The 17,026-nt window shown below is 40.3% G+C and overlaps 2 protein-coding genes and 1 long non-coding RNA gene across 5 annotated transcripts; 2 read left to right on the top strand and 1 right to left on the bottom strand.

Annotated features, from left to right (window-relative positions):
- Positions 1 to 65: 65 nt before the first annotated feature.
- On the bottom strand, positions 66 to 7,874 carry LOC103695496 (sedoheptulose-1,7-bisphosphatase, chloroplastic-like). Its single transcript, XM_008776848.5, has 8 exons — positions 7,659 to 7,874; positions 7,403 to 7,525; positions 7,120 to 7,305; positions 6,900 to 6,981; positions 1,547 to 1,768; positions 1,344 to 1,444; positions 1,171 to 1,242; positions 66 to 636 (listed from the first exon to the last, which is right to left on the bottom strand). The coding sequence occupies exons 1-8, from the start codon at positions 7,773 to 7,775 to the stop codon at positions 355 to 357; spliced, it is 1,185 nt and encodes a 394-aa protein (XP_008775070.1). The 5' UTR covers positions 7,776 to 7,874; the 3' UTR covers positions 66 to 354.
- Positions 7,875 to 9,494: 1,620 nt separating this feature from the next.
- Positions 9,495 to 12,446, top strand: LOC103695500 (uncharacterized). The gene is made up of 5 exons (XR_015973372.1): positions 9,495 to 9,629; positions 9,891 to 9,996; positions 11,025 to 11,144; positions 11,585 to 11,640; positions 12,237 to 12,446. It is a non-coding gene; the product is annotated as an uncharacterized LOC103695500 (long non-coding RNA).
- A 1,251-nt stretch (positions 12,447 to 13,697) lies between these two features.
- Positions 13,698 to 17,026, top strand: PHT4;3 (phosphate transporter 4;3). Of its 3 annotated transcripts, XM_088711139.2 has the most exons (9): positions 13,698 to 13,836; positions 13,940 to 14,469; positions 14,779 to 15,005; positions 15,148 to 15,514; positions 15,634 to 15,678; positions 15,766 to 15,912; positions 16,313 to 16,450; positions 16,557 to 16,590; positions 16,697 to 17,026. In XM_088711139.2, the coding sequence occupies exons 2-9, from the start codon at positions 14,026 to 14,028 to the stop codon at positions 16,879 to 16,881; spliced, it is 1,587 nt and encodes a 528-aa protein (XP_088567265.1). In that variant the 5' UTR covers positions 13,698 to 13,836; positions 13,940 to 14,025; the 3' UTR covers positions 16,882 to 17,026. The 3 variants fall into 3 exon arrangements, with proteins under 3 accessions (XP_088567265.1, XP_088567266.1, XP_008775073.1); XM_088711140.2 differs by lacking the exon at positions 13,698 to 13,836 and having other exon boundaries at positions 13,977 to 14,469; positions 14,735 to 15,005; XM_008776851.6 differs by lacking the exon at positions 13,698 to 13,836 and having other exon boundaries at positions 14,007 to 14,469; positions 14,766 to 15,005.

Genomic DNA, 17,026 nt, shown 5'->3' with positions numbered 1-17,026 from the left:
GGAATAAAAAGAATGCCATAGCTAGAAAATCAACCAATCAGAAATCCCAGAAGAAGTCCCATGTATTATTCTGGTGAACTTATTAATTCTCTTCCAATTTCTTTCTCCTGTGAAGAGTTAAAAAAAGTCTGAGCATTGCCAAGAGGAACTTGACGAGGGAGAGTAAAATTGCTTTTAGAAAAAATATGCTCGACAGATACTTATAAGTGGATGTTGCTTCTTCCCTTGCCCACCCTTCCATCACCATCGATGTGAAGTTGGAAATCGAACCGGATGTGCACTACGTACATTACATTGTGATATTTGAAAATATTGGTATGAAGAGGCTGAAGGAACGACCACAGGCAACTCGGTTTAGGCAGTGGCCCCAACAGGTGTACCAGCTGCGAATCTAGATGAGCCATATAGAGTTTCCTCAAACCGGATGATTTCATTCTTGGATCCATAAGCGACTTGGGTGCGGTCATCAAGGTTGTCGATCACCTTGTCGAGTATAGATTGTGTGCCATCACTGCTACATCCTCCCGCTTTCTCCATTAGGAACCCCAGGGGAGCACATTCAAACAGAAGCCTCAGCTTAGCTTTAGAAGTTGGGGATGATACATTGGTGAAGATGCCTTTCTCTTTCACGATGATCTGCGAACAGAAACCGATCAAAAGATGAGCATGTGAAAAGCTGAAGAGTTCAAGTACCAGTCTCCCAATCCTAAGGTACACGAGCTCATTACTTATTCTGTATGTATTGCTTTCTCATCCACCTTTTGCATGCATCAAAAGCAGCTAGGTACGATAGCATGAGGTTGCTTATAAGAGGAAAGAAGTCTTAAAGCATATTTGATCTATGGAAACGTATTACTGCTATTACAATCAAGAAAGAAACCATACTTTTTAACTAATGAGCAATATCACGCAACTGATTTTAAGGGATCGATCTATAAGGAAGGACTGCTAATTAATGATGGTCCAAGTTGCTGCTTGAAGATTCATGCTGTCGAGAAACAAACAACTGGACTCAACGAAACACACTATGAGATCTGAAGCATAGTTCTGCTAATTTTCAACTTGCGTACCAGCCTCATGATAATTTATTACATTATTAATCACTTGACATAATTCTTTGCTTGTCTCAATGAAAAGAAACGTAAGTATTAGCAATGTGAGAGCTATCACCTGATTGACATCTGGCACCATTCCTCCAGTGTAGCGCAATGTGTACTTCTCTCTCACATAGTAGCTGATCAGCTGCGGGGACGCATGCATGTTCATTAGTTAAACCTGGATCCGGCGATATCCTTACTAACAGGAACATTACGGTGGAAGAGACGATAGATTTAGTTGAATACCTTATCATAGGCAGGGTTGTCACATGTAGCCCTTAGATTTCCGGGAGAAAACATCTTGCCTTCACCAATGGATGTGGTGTCTTTGACATGCTGCCACTTGCCTAGGCCATGACCAATTGTCAGAAGGCCTTAATCGCCACGAAAACAGAGGAGACCAAAGCCAATGATGCTAGATAAATCAGTGGATGTTCTGAGCAACCAACCTTCATCCATAAGAAGGAATTCATGGGTTCCAGGGCAATCTTTTAGAGCCATAATATAGGTCGTTCGAGGTCCATATATGCCCATAGCTGCAGCAACTTGATCTCTTCCTGTCACACCCGTAAGCCTGCCACCAGGCCAAACACCAAATATCGTGCCAACGGTGAAATTTGTGTCAACGATACTGGAACCATCGAGGGGATCAAAAGCCACACTAAAACCACCTGTGTTTCATGGCTGGTTAGCCCGACAGTCTGGTACTACAAAATTCTGAAGCATGGTATCATAAGATCAGCATGAATTTATTGAGGAGCCAAACCCCCCAAAACAAGTATGCAGTCTGAGTAACTACGAGTAAAGGAGTATGTGTTGAATAATTTTTTAGTTATCTGTTGTCCTATTCTTTGGGTATTAGTTGGCTACGTGTCTTTAAGCTTCCTAGTTATCAGGATTACATGTTATATTGTTTTTTAGTGGCTAAGTGGTTTCTAAGTAGTTGCTAGATGGTTTCTAAGTAGTTGCTAAGTGGTTGCTAATTTTTAGCTTAATTTAGTTGTTGTTTTTAGCCCATTTTGTAAGGTCGTTTTCTTTCTCTTGAAGAATATGAACAGATGAATTTCCTCTTCCAATTGGCTTGAGTTTACATTCCTTTAGTTTGTTTCACTTGTAAATCTGTTTATGCCCAGCAGGTGTTAGCTTTAATTCCTCAAAGAATATTCACCTTAAAGCTTTTGTTCAACTCTGTTTTTCTACATTTGGTATCAGAGCAGGTTCATTGAGGGGACCAAACGCAGCAGCTAATGGCGTCTGAAACCTTTGTGCAGCCAGCAATTCCTCGCTTTGATGGTCACTATGATCATTGGAGCATGCTGATGGAGAATTTCTTGAGGTCCAAAGAGTATTGGGATGTGGTTGAGTCTGGAGTAGCAGAACCAACTGCTAGGATGTCAGAAGCTCAGAAGGCAGAGTTGGAGGCTTTAAAATTGAAGGATCTCAAAGCAAAAAATTATCTTTTTCAGGCAATTGATCGGACAATCTTGGAGACTATTCTTTGCAAAGATACCTCCAAGCAAATTTGGGATTCAATGAAGAAAAAGTACCAGGGAACCACAAAAACAAAGAGGCAGCAGCTTCAAGCACTTCGTTCGGAGTTTGAAATACTTCGAATGAAAGAGGGTGAGACTGTTACTGACTATTTCTCTAGGACAATGGCAATTGTCAACAAATTGAGGACCTATGGTGATAAGACACAAGATGTTACTGTTGTTAAGAAGATACTGCGTTCAATGACACCAAAATATAATTTTGTTGTCTGTGCTATTGAGGAGGCAAATGATCTTGATGAAATGTCACTTGAAGAACTTGAAAGTTCCTTGCTGGTACATGAAAGGAAGCTGAATCGACAAGAGCAGAATGAGCAAGCTTTAAAGGCCACAATCGGCACCTCTTCTTCATTTTCAAATAGATTAAACAGAGGAAGAGGCAGAGGTAGAGGAAGAAATCAGCAAACTCAGTTTTTTGAAGGAAGAGGAAGGGGGCGTGGCAGATTTCAGATTTCCTATAGACCAAAGTCAGCAGACAAGTCCAAAGTTGAGTGCTTTCGGTGCCACAAGTATGGGCATTACCAATCTGAATGTCGAGCTAATTTGCCTAACAATGAAGGAGAAAAATCAAATTTTGCAGAAACTGAGGAGGAAATATCCTTGTTGATGGTATGTCATGCTGGAGAAGGGTCAAATAAGAACCTGTGGTATTTAGACACTGGTTGCAGCAATCATATGTGTGGAGACAAGGCAGCTTTCTCCACCTTGGATGATTCTTTCAGAGATAATGTGAAGTTCGGAGACAATTCTAAAGTCTCGGTCATGGGAAAAGGACAGGTGATCATTCAAATGAAGCGTAATGCCTCTCAAAAAATTTCTAATGTCCTTTATGTTCCAGAATTGAAGACCAATCTGCTAAGCATTGGTCAATTGCAAGAGAAGGGTTATGAGATTATCATCAAAGATGGAGTGTGCCGGATTCAAGATTCCAAATTGGGCTTAATTGCTCAAGTTAAAATGACAGCTAACAGAATGTTTCCTCTGCATCTAAATTGTGCTAGTCAGTCATGTTTCTCAGCAAAGACAAATGATGTGGCTTGGCTGTGGCATTCTCGCTATGGTCATCTAAACTTTGGTGGTCTCAAGCAACTTCAACAAAAGAACATGGTGACTGGTCTGCCTAATTTTGAAAGTCCCTCAATTGTTTGTGAAGAATGTGTTATTAGCAAGCAACACCGTGATCCATTTCCAAAGGGGAGTTCAACCAGAGCAAGGAGGCTATTGGAGATTGTACACTCTGATATTTGTGGACCAATTAATCCAGTTTCCAATGGAGGTAAACGCTATTTCATTACTTTCATTGATGATTTTAGTAGAAAAACATGGGTGTACTTCTTACAACAAAAGTCTGAAGCTTTAATGGCTTTTAAAAGCTTTAAAGTAATTGTTGAGAAGGAAGCAGGGAGTCAAATACAGGTGCTGCGTACTGATTGTGGAGGAGAATATAACTCACAAGAATTTGCAAATTTCTGTGAGACACATGGAATCAAGAGGCAATTGACAGCAGCCTATACGCCCCAACAGAATGGTGTTTGTGAGAGGAAGAATCGCACTATCTTAAATATGGTGCGGAGCCTTTTGAAGAAAAGCAACATTCCCAAGAATTTTTGGCCTGAAGCAGTCAACTGGAGCATTCATATTCTGAACAGAAGTCCAACTTTTGCTGTTCAAAATATGACACCTGAGGAAGCATGGAGCGGAAGAAAACCAGGTGTGGATTATTTTAAGATTTTTGGTTGTATTGCTTATGCTCACATTCCAGATGAGAAGAGGAAGAAGTTAGATGATAAGGGAGAAAAGTCTATCTTTCTTGGTGTTAGCAATCATTCCAAAGCATACAAGCTGTTCAATCCAAACACCAAGAAAATCATCATCAGTCGGGATGTGATTTTTGATGAAGGAAAATTCTGGGAATGGGATGAAGGCAAAGCTGAACAGAAGATACAAGTTGTTTTTGATGGGGAAATTGAAGAGGAAAAACAGCAGCAACTTAGGGAGAATGAGCAGCAAACACCAGGGAGTCAGAGCATCATTCCAGTAGCTCCAGCAACTCCACAAGCTCCAGAAGCTGAATTAAATGAAGGACAACAGTCTCAACGTGTCAGAAGAAGACCAGCATGGATGATTGATTATGAAGTACCTGGAATTGAACAATCTGATGAGGAAGAACTGACATATTTTGCTCTATTTTCCGACTGTGATCCTACAGTTTTTGAAGAGGCTACCAAAGAATCCAAATGGCAGAAGGCAATGGATGAAGAAATTGCAGCTATTGAAAGAAACAATACTTGGGAGTTAACTGAACTTCCAAAAGGGAAGAAGGCTATTGGAGTAAAATGGGTCTACAAGACAAAGTTGAAGGAGAATGGTGAGATTGACAAATACAAAGCTCGTCTAGTTGCCAAAGGTTACAAGCAAGAATTTGGTATCGATTATAAAGAAGTTTATGCACCGGTTGCAAGGCATGATACGATTCGCTTGGTAATTGCTTTGGCAGCACAGAATTCATGGCCACTCTATCAAGTGGACGTTAAATCAGCCTTCTTGCATGGAGACTTGGATGAGGAGGTATTTATTCATCAACCCCCTGGTTATGTTAAGGCTGGAAATGAGCATAAAGTGTATAAATTAAAAAGGGCATTGTATGGACTAAAACAAGCCCCACGAGCTTGGTATAGTCGTATTGAATCTTATTTTCTGAAGGAAGGTTTTGAAAAATGTCCTTATGAACATACACTTTTCATAAAATCAGAAGGTGGGAAGATGCTTATTGTCTGTTTGTATGTAGATGATTTAATCTACACTGGAAATGATATGGTTATGTTTGATAAGTTTAAAAAGTCTATGATGGCTGAATTTGAGATGTCAGATCTTGGATTGATGCATTATTATCTTGGAATAGAGGTGAATCAATCTGCTGCAGGCATTTTTATTTCGCAGAAAAAGTATGTTCAAGACATTTTGGACAGGTTTAGAATGAAGAATTGCAATCCTGTCAGCACACCAATTGATGCAGGAATGAAGCTTGTTAGAAATCCTGAAGGGAAGAAAGTCAACAGCATTTTGTACAAGCAAATAGTGGGAAGCTTGATGTATTTAACTGCTACAAGGCCAGATATCATGCATGCTGTGAGCCTTATCAGTAGATACATGGAGAGTCCAAAGGAAATGCATCTCCTGGCAGCAAAAAGAATTCTCAGGTACTTGAAAGGTACAGCTGAGTATGGTTTATTTTATAAGAATGGAGAAAAGTCAGACATGTTTGGCTTCACAGATAGTGATTTTGCAAGGGATCTTGATGACAGAAAGAGCACATCTGGTTATGTTTTTATGATGGGAACAGCAGCTGTTTCATGGTCATCAAGAAAGCAACCGATTGTGACTTTATCAACAACTGAAGCTGAATTTGTAGCAGCAACTTCATGTGCTTGCCAAGCAATATGGTTGCAAAGAATTCTTGAAGAATGTTATTTCAAGCAAGAGGGACCACTTATTATTTTCTGTGACAACAGCTCAACAATTAAGATGTCCAAGAATCCAGTTTTTCATGGAAGATGCAAGCATATAGATGTGAGGAATTATTTCTTGAGGGACCTTGTGAAAGAAGGGGTCATTGATCTTGTCTACTGCAGAAGTGAAGACCAGATTGCTGATATTTTTACCAAACCTCTCAAGTTGTCAACATTTCAGAAACAAAGGAAGTTGCTCGGTGTTTGTATGTTGGAGAAGTTATTAAACTGAACTTTGATATAAAGTTTAGTTTAAAGGAGGGTTTGTTGAATAATTTTTTAGTTATCTGTTGTCCTATTCTTTGGGTATTAGTTGGCTACGTGTCTTTAAGCTTCCTAGTTATCAGGATTACATGTTATATTGTTTTTTAGTGGCTAAGTGGTTTCTAAGTAGTTGCTAGATGGTTTCTAAGTAGTTGCTAAGTGGTTGCTAATTTTTAGCTTAATTTAGTTGTTGTTTTTAGCCCATTTTGTAAGGTCGTTTTCTTTCTCTTGAAGAATATGAACAGATGAATTTCCTCTTCCAATTGGCTTGAGTTTACATTCCTTTAGTTTGTTTCACTTGTAAATCTGTTTATGCCCAGCAGGTGTTAGCTTTAATTCCTCAAAGAATATTCACCTTAAAGCTTTTGTTCAACTCTGTTTTTCTACAGTATGCTCATTAATATGAACGTCTAGCAGTTCTAGTAAGTCATGAATAAGAAACTGTCAGAATTCATAAACAACAGTGTTCGGTCGCATGCCTTCAGCTGGCCCGCCCATGTCTTGTAGCTCAGGAACTTCCTCAGAGCAAGCATACTTGCAAACGTGGGAATATTGCAGAGCCTGGATGGTTTGGTATAAATGAGGTTAACCAAAAGAACTGTCGGAGACCCAAAAATCAATAGTTAAGAATGGAAATTAATGAATTATTTAGTGAATAAATCAGGAGAGCAGAAAGGGAGGCAATTCATTGTTGTCAACCTCAAAAAGTAGCTTGTTGGCAAGCAAGTCCACTGCAAGCTGTTCATCACCAAACAAGTTAACACAAGCAGTCCCACCACAAGATGCAGTCCTCACTTTGAAGGATATGGTCCTCAGCGCCTCTCCCATGCTCATCAGCAGCCTGATGAGGTTCTTATCTGGGGTCGCCTTCGTTAAGAACTCCTCCTGCAGCTCATAGAATTCTCAGCGACCCGGTGATCTTCAACAGCCAAAATCTGTACAACTAACTTCAGCGCGTTTCTCTAGATGAAAGTAAGCTTACCAAGCTATCCCCGATCTCACACTTGGTGATGAGCGAGTTGCTGCCGGCTACCTTCGAAATTCTTGGCAAAGACTTTGACATCACTCGCAGAGATTCGCCAAAGAGCGAGCTGGATTTAAGACCCTGCATGAAGTGAACAAAATCAAAACTATGATAGTTTTCAAATATCTTTTTTTCCCCAGAAAAAGAAGTAAAAACAAAGATTAAGCTTAAAGTCGGGCATGGACTATAGATACGCAAATCTGTGTACCCTTACATGATTCCTATGAGATCGCGAGAAGGGAGGAGCAGAGGATGGTGCAGCAAAGCGTGGGCGGTTCAATACATTATGCGGGAGCGTCCCGCAAGCATAGCTCGCTACTCCAGCCTCCATTTCCTCCAGCAAACAAAGAGAAAGCTACACGGATCACTGGGAGTGTTGCTGGTACTGAAGCTGCATTCCTGGCTGGTTGTCGTTACTTTGTTCGAGCGATGGAGGGAGGGCTAAAGGAGATAAGCAGTTCTTCCTGAGCTGCCACGTGTCGTGCACTGGGAGGGGCGTTATGGGTTGAGGCTAATTCTCGGCGTCCGTTGGAGTGAGTGATTCGAGAACGCAGTCATGGGGAGGGCCCAACGGCTCTTGGAGTCTCATGGGCCAGCAGGAAAGAGTTACGTATACGAAAGTTGCCGAGAGGTTGCTTTGGAAAGCGAAGGACCAGCCGACTCCATGCTAGGCGGTGCGAGGCCTCAGGCTTTTCAGGCTTGGGCAATGGTAAACTCTCCTGGAAGCCAGTGCTCATCTACGGGCCGAAGCCTAGCAACCCAGCTAAGCCTAGCCTGTCTTCCATTCCCTTTTCAGCCCAAAGAAGATGCCGGCCCTTTCGTCCATGGAGGCCTATAAGCAGCTTGGGTCAAGTTCGTTCAGAACGGCCTTCAAGTCTGTAATACTTGCATTAGTTGCAGGCCGGCTCCAAGCCTGCAAGCAACTCCAACAGCATAGTTCAAAGTTCAAACATAGGGACCGAAAGCCTACTGGAGCCCAGTTATGAAACATAGGATCGATCAAACCGCCTCTTTATCTAGACGAGGACTGCATGGCAATTTGCTGCGTGCGCCACGCGGAGGGATCGGCTCGAAAGCCTACTGGAGCCCAGTTATGAAACATAGGATCGATCAAACCGCCTCTTTATCTAGACGAGGACTGCATGGCAATTTGCTGCGTGCGCCACGCGGAAGGATCGGCTCTTCTCCGGTGCCACGTGTATCTCTAAGGGCCGGAGGCCAAAATTATATAACAGCTGCAGAGCGGCGGAGTCCGGTCGCGGTCGTGAATCGTACGCGATGGAGGAAACAAGAGCGGTGGCGATGGCGGCGGAGCAGGAGGATAAGCAAGGGCAGCAGCTGCCGACGGAGAGCAGCCCCTACACGAGGTACGAGGACCTGGAGGACTACAAGCTGCGGGGCTACGGCACCCAGGGCCACCAGCCCCCAGTGGACCAACCCCGCGGCCGCGGTGGCGGTGGCACCGACGCCCCCACCCTCTCCGGCAGCGGCCTCTCCCAGGGCCAGGCGGCCCATGCCCAAGCTACGGACACCATCAATCGCCAGGGCGTTCCCTGAGGCCATCACCAACGACTTTAACCTTGCGTAGCATCTACTATCAGTCTTGTTCAGTTGTTCCACGTCACGTACTTTCTGTTAAAAGAATAAAATCAGTCTTGCTGTGAAGTTATAACCGGGGTGTCGATCGTGGCGAATAAATTGTAGTATTTATATCATAAGATTTCTACCATCCAAATGATGCTTTCAAATTCTTGTTTATATATGTATCTATACTACCTTTTAGTCCTTTTAAATTGCATCGCATCGCATCGCAGCTGGATCAGAAGACGGAACAGAAGTTCTCCAGTCAAAAGTGGCGTTTTAGCGCGTTTTTGACATATGCACCCATTTCATTCGTTTTTTCACCGTATCGAGAGGAACTTTGCAAATTGTCCACACATGAAGGGGTTACATGTAAACTTTTCTAATTTGCGGTCTAAATACCTGGCAGAAGAAGTGGGGGGAGGAGTGACGGAGAAGGCGAGGGTAGCCCTACTGGTGCGAGAAGAAGTATCGGAGCGAGCGGCGAGCCTGGAGCCCGGCCGCACCGCGCTGGCGACTCGGCCAGATTCTACGAGGTTCCGGCCTCCGGGTAATCCAGCGCCGTTCCATCTCCTGCACCTTCAAAGTCCCTCCTAGAATCATTGTGAGTTAACAAAAGAGGGAAAATTTCTCAGACTAGAGAATCCCCTTCGTGCCAGTGTTGTTTCCATATCATAGTTTTGGGACCAAGTGGCCGATAATATTTCACTTATTTGCTTGTTTCTTGAGATCAGAATTTGGGCTTTATATGGTTTTGATGATTGAAATATAATTTGTAGATGATACGACTCGAATGTGCTTCCTGCTTAAATTGTTTCATTTATAAGCAGACCAGATCTTGGCACTCTCTAACAAGATTTTGCAGGACGTGAATGGAAACTTGTCGGCAGGGGCCATAGCAAACCTCGTGGGTGAGGTGGGAGCTGCTGCAATGCATCCTGATGGTCACCACATGAAGGTCTCGGTCGTATGTATGCGAGCTCTTCGTTTGCGGTTTCTCTTTTTTTTTTTCCTTTTTTTTTATTTTTTTATACCACTGCTTCCTGCTAATATGAAAAGGTTTACTGGTCTTGGGAGTAATTTGAGATGGTGGACTTGCCTTTAGTAACTGATGTAAAAGATTATTTAGGAGCAAAATTTGAACATTTGAAAACAGAGCGATGCAATTTATGTGCTTGTCGCAGGACTCTAGAATTCATGGATAACAATTAGCCAACCGAGATCTGAGGGAGAACAGAGTCTTGGAAATGTTAAACTCTAGACTTTTTTTTTTTTTAAGTGGCTAACCTTTGCTGCCAAAAACTATTAAGATTCAGGAAATGATTTGAAGAACAAAAGGATTTCATGGAACATATTTGTTCGGTCTAGTTCAATATTTCTTCTTGGATCTTTTAAAACAAGAATGTAAAATAAAAGCAATACCAAACAAGTCCTGTGTTTTCAAAATCTGCCTTATATAGTTGTTATTATTATGTTTTTGTTTCTTTGCAAATTATTGAATATCATATGGGGATTGATTTCACATAATTTTTTCCATTCCTTGCTTCCATTTTCACTCCTTTTTCGATGCAGCAGATTTTTGTTACCAAAAGCTCTAAAGGATTTTCAAACATTTTTTAAGAAAAAAATTAGAGTTTCGTCGTATATGTTTGTTCAGTCTAGTTCATTTCTTCTTGGATTTTTGAAAGCAAAAGTAGAAAATAAAAGCGATGCAAATGGGCTCTTGGATATCCTTCGGTGGAGTGGGAAAAGAACTAAAAAACAACTGTGCAATAAGAAAAAAAACTATATACCATTACTTGGAGAATAATTTAAGAGGTTTCAATGGCGAACAGGTGGATATGCTCATGGTTCTTTTGTTAAAGTGTGTCTTATGATTCTTTATGTTATCGGATCCATGTTTGCAACATGGACATGAATTGAACCTCAAAAGCTCATCCAAATTCTGTCTCCTCTACTTTTCGCGTATTTATTTATCAAAATTTTATTGTTGATCAAGATGAATTGGAGATCATCTTAAGTGTTTTAGGGCACAAAGGACCTTATGATGGAACATATGCGTTGCTGATAAACAAAATGACAGGAGAGATTGTTGCTGAAGGTCGACACTCATTTTTTGGTAATCTTAAAAGCAAGTTCTAAATAGACACCCATTATCTCATGCACATTTGAGCTATTTGTCCTCTCAGTTCTTGCATGATGCAAGAACAAAAAAAAAGGCCGGGTGGCTCTTTTTGCCTCCTCTTACATCAAAAAAAAAAAAGAAAGTTCTTGCATGATGCAGTTTGTCAATTCGAATGGACATGTTAATGAATGTATTATGGATAAATGAATTAAATTCTATTACACAAATGTGAATTACCATAATCTCCTCTTTGATCATGTGTTAAGATAGGTGAATCACAAAGATTATTTTATATTTTTTAAAATTCCATGAAGGTCAATTTGCATTTTTTTCTCAACTGTCTACTTGTGGTTCGTCATTTGAGATTCTTTTAAGATACTTTTAAGTTGTTAGATAAATTGACTTGTCTATAACCGCAATATTTATCATGCCAGGAGGCCTTACTCATCTATGTTTCTTCTCCTGTTGGGAGCTAGATCTTCAGTCACAGGTTCACTCGATCTCTTATCATTAGTTAAAAACCAAAGTTTCAGTAGAAAATAAATAACCCACCTTGATAGCTGGGCATGAAGCCTAAGCAGTAAGATCCCGTTATGAAATAACCACATTTCTAATCTTGTATAAAATTTGAATATGTACAATTCTTTTATGAATTTATTATTTTCTTGGGAGGTCTTTTTGAATCTCTATTTTGTATTAAACTGTCAATCAAGAGTTATCACATATTTCTGCAGGTCCAATGAATATGATGCCATGAACAAAGAATGATTGCTAAAATAAGAACTTTGGAAATCGTTAACTTGTTCCCCTTCCGAGAACTCTAGTGACAGACAAAGATGTGCACATCAGAGATGAGTTCATTGATTTTGTGGTTTTCATATATATGAAATTGAACAATGTATTGGCCATGTCTAACTGCAACTATGACCAGTAACCTTCACACAATGTGTAGTTTAATACTGCAATAAACAGGCCATCAAACTTATTTCTGAATCGATTTCTGACATGTTCTCTCAGTTGAAAACTCTATTTATTTTCTAATTTCAATGATTTTACATTTCTGAATATAAAGTAAATCTTGTCCAGACATCATCCAAATTTATTCTGGTTGCTGTTTTGATCAGTATGCATGGAAGATACTTCTGTCAATCATGAATCCACGAGGGTAATTTCTTCGCAAATCAAAGAATCTGATGGAATTGAACTATTCGACGATTAAGTGTTGAATTCCACCAATATGAGGTGGAAATTATGTTCCATACCATGAAATAAAGTGCCAGATACCTTTCATAGTTATAGTTGGACTGAATGATCACCAGTTGTGTTTTGACTGTTATTCTTCTACATAGTCCTGCCGAGAGTAACTTGCGGCTATACCTTTATTTCTACTATATTTCTAGTAACCAAGTGATATGTGGTGCTGCTGGCCGCATATTTCGGTGGAGATTGCAGAAGGGCTTTAGAATTTTTTGCCTTACTTTTCTGTCTTGTGTAGAAATTAATTGTTAGTTCTATGTTAATGGGTTAATCATGCTCTCGGTGCCATCTTTGGCATCTCGAGGATTTATCCTTGATGTTTGGTTGCTCCTAGTTCTGTGTTAATGTTTTGTTGGAAGGCATTATTTTGGTGGAATACTATTAGCAGCCCAGAGCAACTTGCACTGCTGCAAGACACCATTCACTTCTTCTGCTTCTCTATATGTGAGAATCCGTGTGGGTATGTGTTTAGTCCCACATCGGTTATTTGCTGGGTAGATCTTAGATACTTATACACGATCAAAAAATCCAAATAATACCTTCTATTTAGTCTTTTTGGGTGATGCCTTGCGTTGTTACACTATACATATTTCTTTCAGAGATCTCATATAATATTGTAATTCCTCTAGTTGAAAGCTAGGATGTGGACTTTGGAGTTGTATGGATAAATTTTATTGCCGAAAGGGAAGAGATTTACCAGTTGGGCATCTCGTTGAAGGGCTTTGTACAATTTATGGTACTTATATCTATGTTGTTTCATTGACTGGAATAATTTGATGGTAAGCATTTCCTGGCTACTTATAAGGCTTGTTTGGTTCGTAGAAAAAGAAAGGGAGAAAATGTGGTCAATGGAAAAGTAATAAGATGCTTCTCGTTTGGTTGAAGTTTTAAAAGGAGAAACGGAAAAGTTGCATTTCCATAGGCATATGATTCCCACATTTTATGGAAAAGTTTTTTCCATGAGTCGAAAATCACTCGATTTTTATTTTTTTAAAAAAAATGTCCTTCAGTATTAAAGAGGTATTAAATATCTAATTTTTATTAAGAATATAATAGAAATTATACATAATTTTTTCAGAAAAGTAGATGGTCAACCAAACATAAGTATTTTGGAAATCTGTCATTTTTTTATGGTTAATCAAACATATTAAAAGTATTTTTTAAATTTTTTTTTAAAAAAATCTATTTTTTAAAAATTATATTTATAAAAAAAAAATATTTTTCGTGAACCAAACGATCCTATAGTCATTTGGTGCATCATTGGGCCGTTATGTCACAGGTCTGTTTGGTTGCCCGTAAGTGGGTATTTGAACTCAGGGCTCCCGTTCTTCCATTTCCTTCGCTTCCGCCCAGCTTGCTTATGGTAGCGCGCTGCACGCCGCCTGTTCTTGTTGTCAAAGGCCACCCTTTAAAATTACGAAATGCCTCCGTAAGTGTCGAGAATTACAAACAAGGTCACGCCAACAAGCTTTACGAACAAAACGACTTATAAGAACAACCCCGGCTTATTTGTAATTCTTTTGATATGGCAGGGCTTCTCTTCTTAATCACCAGCCAACACGCCAAAGTACAAAAGGATCGCTACTCTCCGTGTCCCTCATCGCCGCCATTCGCCGGTATGGCGAGTATTCCGCTCTCCCAGAATCGGGCTTTTCTCCCTGCCTCACTAGGGCTACTTTCTCGTAGCCCTAACCCTAGCAGAGGGACCAACATCGTCCTCTCTCATCAATTCCCATGGCGATCTTCCCCATCATCGAAAGCCAAACGCTCCCTAGCTCCACTACATCCATGGAGATTTCCAGGGAAACAGTCCCCCAGAGAAGTTCCGGGGCCTCGTATTCTTTCCTCTCTGGGGAGGCCTGCCTCTGGTTCTTTAATTCCAGAGAGCGAGCCACAGAAACCTAGCTTCCTGGAGTTCGTCACCTCCGAGAGGGTCAAGGTGGTCTCGATGCTGGGATTGGCTCTTGCTCTCTGCAATGCCGATCGGGTGGTGATGTCGGTGGCCATCGTTCCACTTTCCCAGGCTAACGGATGGAGCCAATCCTTTGCCGGCATCGTTCAGGTAATTCTCGTCTATCCTTGTTTCATGGCGTCTTGTGGATTGTGATCTAGGAAATGGAACGAGGGTTTTGAGGACTTGGATTCTGTTGATGTTAGTAATTCTGGAAGTGGTTCTTAGTGCTGTAGCCGTGACAAATTTTTATGTGCTGGGATTAAATTCTGGGTGTATTTCCATCTTTTAGTAATTCAACTGTGACAATTTGTTGATTAATTGTTATTTTCATAATCGTTTGATAAAATTAAGTTTCGATCTTCATTTCCTCTAGAGTCGCTTTCTCTTCTCTGATTGTGTACCAGCTACTCACCGCAGTCATCTTTCCTTTGGGGTTATCTCATGTCGCCCATTATTGGAGGAGCTCTAGTGGATTATTATGGTGGCAAGATTGTCATGGCCTGGGGTGTGACTCTTTGGTCGATGGCCACTTTCCTCACTCCTTGGGCTGCTGAGACTTCTTTACGGGCTCTACTTGCGATGAGAGTTCTTTTGGGTGTTGCAGAAGGAGTGGCACTACCTAGTATGAACAACATGGTCCTAAGGTATTGATCTGAACCTTCAACCCCCAACCCTAGTTATTATATGTATTAATAGTCCAAGTAAATGAAGAATTTCGTCTTAGCATGATATCTTTTTACTCCTTGGCAAGTTGTTGAAGTTGTTTATACTGGACTTCTCTTATAGATGGTTTCCTCAAACAGAACGGTCTGGAGCTGTTGGGCTTGCAATGGCTGGATTCCAGCTTGGCAATGCAATTGGTCTACTGATTTCCCCTATAATCATGTCACAAGCTGGAATCTTTGGACCTTTTGTAATATTTGGATTATTTGGATTTCTTTGGGTATTGGTATGGCTGTTTGCAACATCAAGTACTCCTGATAAACATCCCCAGATATCAAGATATGAGTTAAACTATATTATGAAGAGTCAAAAACTGCCGATGCCTGATATTAATGAACCTGAAAAATCCAGAATGATCCCTCCCTTCAGGAAATTACTTTCGAAGATGCCAACATGGGCTTTAATTTCTGCAAATGCCATGCATAGCTGGGTAAATTCAATACACCCTTGTTTTATGGATAACTTAAGTGTCAGGCATTTCAATAAATAACCTATAGTGCTCACTTTTCTAAACAAATATTAAGAGTCATCCTTTGATTGTATTTGCAGGGTTACTTTGTTATTCTTTCTTGGATGCCAATTTACTTCAACACTGTATGTATTCATGATTCTGTTGTGGATGATAGATCAACAGTCTGGTTTTAGCATCCAATTTATTAAGCTGTAACATATTTGGAGCAGATTTATCATGTGAACCTCAGGGAGGCTGCATGGTTTAGCGCGCTTCCATGGGTCATGATGGCAGTTTTGGGGTATATTTCTGGTGCTGGGTCAGACATGCTAATTCAGAATGGTACAAGTGTTACTTCCACTCGAAAAATCATGCAGGTACTTTTTTTTGAGTGAACTGAAGCATTTTAACAAATAGAAACAAAGCTTAGGTAAACTATGGCATCCTTCATGCTGTAACTTGTAATAGAACAAAAATGAAATGCACCAGCAGTTTTTATCCTTAAACCAAGGTTTTAGTGCTTTTCTACTGAAAATGGAGTTGCTTATTACATTCACAACAATGTCTTAATTAATCTATTAGCTAGTTCATGGAGTGTCAAAAGTTGAAATAGTGGACCTTTTTCTTTTTATTTCTCTTATTTTTTTTATATTAAAAAGAAAAATCCTGAGATCCTCTAGCTATTCAAAATTTTAATTGCCTGCTTTTCATATTCATATAGCAACTACTTTATTTTTTTGATTGAATATTACAACTACTTTAGTTGCTTCTCTGCAGTCAATTGGTTTTGTTGGTCCTGGGGTTGCTCTTCTTTGCTTGAATATGGCAAGAAATCCTTTTGTGGCTTCTGCTTGGCTTACGGCAGCCGTTGGTTTAAATTCCTTTAGTCATTCTGGTTTTCTGGTGAATCTCCAGGTTGGTCAATCTTGGAAAACTTCCCAGTTGAAGTAAGAAAAGAGTATCCAAAATTTCTAGCTTTGCTGCTTTGCTAATTCCTTTTGATCTTTTATTATGTTCTCAGGAGATAGCCCCACAGTATGCTGGTATCTTGCATGGTACTAGTTTATTCTTAATGACATATTGTACCAAGTACCAAATCTGATCTATAACACTAACAGCTCTTAGTTATTTCATTACTGATTAATGTGATATGGGTGATAGGAATGTCGAATACTGCTGGAACTTTGGCAGCCATTATAGGAACTGTTGGAGCAGGTTTCTTTGCTGAGCAGATGGGTTCCTTTCGTGGATTTTTGATGCTTACATCACTTCTGTATTTCATTAGTGCAATTTTCTGGGATATTTTTGCTACTGGAGAGCGTGTTAATTTCGATGGAGCTGGTTAGTAATCTGACAAGCTAAATTTTTTGTTTGATATAAGTATGTGTTGGCGGACATTCCCAGTCTTAATTTAAGAAGCTTTGGCTGTATCTTGACAAAAAAAATTTAGGAAATCAATATGTGCACATATGGCAACTTAATGCTTGTCTA

This window comes from Phoenix dactylifera, chromosome 14, assembly GCF_051530095.1.
Source record: "Phoenix dactylifera cultivar Ajwa chromosome 14, Ajwa_hap1_PhDact_Kaust_v1.1, whole genome shotgun sequence".
NCBI classification, from domain to species: domain Eukaryota; kingdom Viridiplantae; phylum Streptophyta; class Magnoliopsida; order Arecales; family Arecaceae; genus Phoenix; species Phoenix dactylifera.
This window is presented reverse-complemented; position numbering and strand designations above follow the sequence as displayed.

Coding starts and splice junctions, on each gene's coding strand:
- LOC103695496 (XM_008776848.5), bottom strand. CDS start 7,775: ATGGAGGCTGGAGTAGCGAGCTATGCTTGCGGGACGCTCCCGCATAAT. Junction 7,526..7,658: donor CGCGATCTCATAGGAATCAT/GTAAGGGTACAC, acceptor CACTTCATGCAG/GGTCTTAAATCCAGCTCGCT. Junction 637..1,170: donor TGGTGCCAGATGTCAATCAG/GTGATAGCTCTC, acceptor TTCTGTTCGCAG/ATCATCGTGAAAGAGAAAGG.